At 33.9% G+C, this 4,923-nt stretch overlaps 1 protein-coding gene across 2 annotated transcripts; it reads left to right on the forward strand.

Annotated features, from left to right (window-relative positions):
* The first annotated feature begins 662 nt into the window (after positions 1-662).
* Positions 663-3,903, forward strand: LOC112508352. 2 transcript variants are annotated; one of them, XM_025113052.1, is made up of 6 exons: positions 663-793; positions 939-1,136; positions 1,630-1,743; positions 1,906-3,030; positions 3,219-3,467; positions 3,540-3,903. In XM_025113052.1, exons 1-6 carry the CDS (start codon positions 766-768, stop codon positions 3,728-3,730), a joined length of 1,905 nt encoding a protein of 634 aa, XP_024968820.1. In that variant the 5' UTR covers positions 663-765; the 3' UTR covers positions 3,731-3,903. The 2 variants fall into 2 exon arrangements, with proteins under 2 accessions (XP_024968820.1, XP_024968819.1); XM_025113051.1 differs by having other exon boundaries at positions 3,219-3,903.
* The last annotated feature ends 1,020 nt before the right edge of the window (positions 3,904-4,923 follow it).

The raw sequence follows: 4,923 nt of genomic DNA on the forward strand, positions 1-4,923 counted from the left end.
ACAAAAAAATGAACAAAATGAAAAATTATGATTGGTTGAATGCGGTTTGCACGGTTTGTACAAATTGAGTGGTTTGCATTTGATCGCTCCCCTATATATATATATATATATATATATATATATATATATATTAAAATTTCACTAATTAAATTTTATTAACTTTTTCGAATTATTTGAATACTATTCATTGATAATTCTATTAACAACTAACATATATTTATATAGACAATTTTCGTATCATTAATCAAAGTATTCACGCTATGGTGCAATCACGCGATTCCACACTAGTTCATATAAAGATAATGTCTGCATACATCTTACCTCCCGACTCCATTTTCAGATAGGATTATACACACCGTTTCCGTTTGCTTTTGTTCTTAATGTCAAAGAAACAAAACATAAAAACAACAAAAATAGAAATATCAATATTAGAAAACATGTTCAAAGAACATAAAAATACAAATATGGAAACCCCGCCCTTATAACTTTCGTAATAGTGATCAAATTGTCAAAACCATCGTTGTTCGCTTATATAATTACAAATACATAAACACACACCAGTTGTCTCTTTCTGGTAACGTCACTGTCCACATCACTATCTGCATAGACTTTCTTCCAAGTCTTTTTCCCCATTTTTCTCCTCACATTCTTCAGTCATCTAAAGTCTCCCTCCATTCTCTATTGTTTTCTCCTATCGATCAATCTTTCCACCATCTCTCCTTTTTTTTTAAACAAACCCTTTTGTGTTTTCATCGATTCAGAGACATGAATACCCAAGATCACAGCAAAACAGGTTTTGTTTGTTCGTAAATTGATAATAAGATTCAATTGCTTATTTGGAGTTAAATTGACATTATGAAAACAATCACATTCATGGCGGTTTTTTGTTCTTATTTCGGTTTCTTTTGTGGGGTTTTCTCATTTTCTTGATTTTGCAGGGGATGAGGGTCATGGACCGCATATATGTCACAGATGTGGATGGCCTTTTCCAAACTCACACCCCAGTCCTAAACACAGACGAGCCCACAAGAGAATTTGTGGAACCATTGAAGGGTATACAAAGCTTATTGAATCAGAAGCAATTTCAGATGATGAACATCATTCTGATGAAGATAAAGATAAAGATAAAACCCCAAGTGAGTTTTATGTGCTGACGTGTTTCTTGATTCTTTTTGGGGGGGTTTATGTTAGATTTCATGTTTATCTTCATCTTTAAAGATTTCTTGTAACTTATATGGGGTTTCCTTAATATATTGAAGACGCTATAAGAACTAGAAGTTAAATTTACGTTCATGCTTATTATCTTTCAAGTTTTCTTGTATCTTATTTGGGGTCTATCAATCTGGTGAAGATGCTAGAAACCTCAAGTGAAGTTTTTATTTATAGTTGTTATCTTGAAGATTTCTTGCATTAATCTTCTGAAGATACTTAAAGAACCTCACATGAAATTTTATGAGTTGTTATCTTTAAGATTCTTTGCATCTTATTTGGGTTTATTGATCTTTTTTTATATAATGTAAGAACTTCAAGTTAAATTCATGTTACATTGTTGTTATCTTGTAAGATGTCTTCCGTCTTATTTGGATTTTCATTCATCTTATTTGGGTTTATTGATCTTCTGTTTTTGAGGTCCCAAGATTGAGAAGGGGATCATCAAAGAGAGTGGCAACAGTGCTGGTGGGACTGAAGATGATTCGTTTTCAGATGCGATGACAGAATTTTCAGATAGTGGAATCAGCCCAGGTGCAGAACTTTCAGATGATTCGACTTCTAGGCTGTTTGTTTGATGTGTTTGTAGAATAGATTAACAACTACTTTGATGAACTATTTTGATACCCTTTATTGCATACTATATGCTTTCTAGTTCCTATTTCCTAATTCGAGCTCCATTTTCTCAATTTGTAGTTGCTACCAAACTGTTAGACAGTCCAATAGAGGTTAGTAAAGCGGATGACAATCTTGAAGTTTTTAAAACCCCAGATACCCATACAAAAGATGCAGATGAAACTGAAGAAAATGATATAAATACTGTGTGCAATTCAGTCGACACACAAATCAAATTACTAGATTCTGACATGAAACCTTCAGATCCTTTGATCGAAGATAGAGATGGGTCCTGTAAGGATAAACTTATGGATCTCGTGGAGATTTCTAATACTGTCGAGATGAAACCAGATTCTGCAAATGCCATGGATGTTAGTAGTAAAAATGTCGTTATTTTTGAGGTATCTGATAAGGATCAAGAGGAACCAGTTGTATATGTACTCTCTGTTCCAAGTGATATACCTCTAGTAGATCACTCCGAGACTTTGATTGATGATTTTAAAGATCATGAAACTATTTACTCTAACGTTCCTATGGTTCTAGACCATGATACTTTCGAAGTCAAAACAGAGGAACACAAGATTCAAGAAAGTCAAGCCTCAGAAACTGGGGAGTTTTCCATCGATGAGTCTATTGTTTCTGAACACCCAAATACAGGCTCCATTCTTGTTCCTACAGATGTTACTGAAGAAGTTAAAGAGTCAGAAACTAAACCTTTGGAGATGAGCAAGACTGTCCCTGAAGCAAAAGTTTCTCTTGGTGAAAGGACAGAAACAGCTAGTAAAGAAATCAATCAGGAAAAGCTTGAATTTGATCATGAACATGCTCCAGAAGTGGTCAAAAATACTGAAATTGATCATGGTGATCCAGTTTTGACTGAAGAAGATCCGGCTTCAGAAAGACCATCAGAAGCATACACTCAGGAATTTGTCAAAGAACCCGAAAGTGGTTTTGAAGCCGAGCAAAAGATAATGGGAAGTGTGGGTGTTGATTCAAAAGAGAGTGGCAACCTTGGAATTTCACAAAGATCGGAAAAACTTATGCCGGAAAAAGAAGAACAATGGCCTACTGCTTCTGGGATTGTTTCTGGAACTCTGGTAGATGAAGATGATGGCAAGCTGATGACCAATCAAGATTCTGTTGTAGATGCATCAGTTGGCTCGAGTAGTCGCAATAGCTTGGAGGGCAATTGGGGATCAGTTTCAGGTACATTTTCCGAACGAAAACATAAATTAAATAAATATATATTAAATGAAGTAATTATGCGTCTTCACGTGATTGGTGGGAAGGTACAATGGGATTTGGGGACATGAGATCGCTATTCACATTTTCCATGTCTCTCCGTCTCTTCTTTCTTTAACTTGTTCTTTTTATTGTTCTTATTCATGGGTCAGTGCTCTCAACTGCTTCAGTTGATGTCGAAAATGCACATTCCATTGGTAAGTCGGAAATTGTGGCGGATAAAAGCCGGTTGGGCAAATCAGAAGGTTTTCAGGGTCAGTCTTTGGTAGAACTTAAAGAGGAAATAAGTTCTGAAACGCAAAACTCTGAACCACCAAAATCTGAAGCCAAGATCGTTAACGAAAGTGAAGGAAGAAAGAGAAACGAAGAGGCAATAGCAAAAGTTACAAACTGGAGCACAGGTGAAAACTCTACTTCTACTACTACTATGACTACTCCCTTAAAGAATCTGGCAAAATATTCGAATCCTACAGAGTTATCGAAGAATGTGATCCGAAAAGACGAGGTTGTCGAGAAAAGTAGAGAAGCTGAAAAATCAAATTTGACATCGGAAACTCCTTCTCCACCGAAATACATTGGTGACGGGAAGAAGGTTAGAAAGAAAGGCAAGGGAAGAGGGTCGTGGATACCATTTGGGTGCTGTTCTTCAGTAAATGTGAACTAGAAAGTTGTTACAGATGCCATCTGGTTGATTTGGTTACATTTGGTTTTAGATTTTACAGAAGGTTGGAACTGTTTTATAGATAGAAGCAGCAGCTGGTAAAAAAAACATAAAGTGTCGTTTGGGTTATTGTATTCTGTGTATTTTGAGATTAAGAAAATAAGTTGTGTGTTACTTATAATTTAAATAAAGAGTATGAGAATGGTGAGAGATCAATAGCGGATGAGGTGCATAATGGATTACTCGTGCAAAATAGTTGAAGAACGATGGCATGGTTAACGGTGTAATGAAAAGATTGGGTTTTCGGTGAGAATGCGAGTTAAAGTGAGAAACTTAAGAAGGGATCTCTTTTTTAGATGTACGTTAGGATGAGATGCATCAGATTGATCCTTGTATCAAACGCGATTCATGGGTGGATTTGAGATTAAAGATGATCAAGGTTACAGATCCTTCTTACGCTTCTCATCTTAACTTTTATTCTCACACGATCATTCGCGGTACGAAAACTAATAGAGATGATATATAAATATATATATATATATATAGGTGCGTTATTATACGACCTTTTATATTTGTACAACCAATACAACATAATCTCAATCGTCCATTTAATTTGATTAATATGTGATTTCATAGAAGTTCTGATTGTTTCCTAATATAAAGTATTGATCATAATAAATGAACTCTATTCATCTTCTATAAATATTCAAATCATAATAAATAAACTCTCATCATTTCCATAAATATCTCAATTTATTGGGTTACATTGGTTGTACAAATGTGATGGGTTGTATTTGAAACAAACTCTCTCTCTCTCTCTCTCTCTCTCTCTCTCTATATATATATATATATATATATATATAGAGAGAGAGAGAGAGGCGGGATCAAATGAAAACCGTCTAATTCTTAGAAACCGTGTAAACTAATTTCGACCAATAGAAAAATTCTTTTTTTCTTAATTAAATTTAATCATTAAGGGTAGATTTGTCATTTATATTGTTTTCTATTAAATATGGAAGTTATTAATAAATCTTAATTAAGATAACATAATAAAAAAAATAAATGGTAATATTTAAATGTTTATTTAAATTAGAATTTTAAAAATTGAATATTGTTATTTGGTTTCTCGATTTATTAGTGGTAATAATATGAAAATCGAAAATTATTATATTCATTAATACACGAAATCAGTAACA

This window comes from Cynara cardunculus, assembly GCF_001531365.2.
Source record: "Cynara cardunculus var. scolymus isolate 2C chromosome LG 1, CcrdV1, whole genome shotgun sequence".
Lineage (NCBI taxonomy): Eukaryota > Viridiplantae > Streptophyta > Magnoliopsida > Asterales > Asteraceae > Cynara > Cynara cardunculus.

Excerpts from the sequence above, each read along its gene's own strand:
- LOC112508352 (XM_025113051.1), top strand. The coding sequence starts at position 766 with ATGAATACCCAAGATCACAGCAAAACAG. Across the intron at positions 794-938 it reads CCAAGATCACAGCAAAACAG|GGGATGAGGGTCATGGACCG; the intron begins GTTTTGTTTGTT and ends TTGATTTTGCAG. Across the intron at positions 3,031-3,218 it reads CAATTGGGGATCAGTTTCAG|TGCTCTCAACTGCTTCAGTT; the intron begins GTACATTTTCCG and ends TTCATGGGTCAG.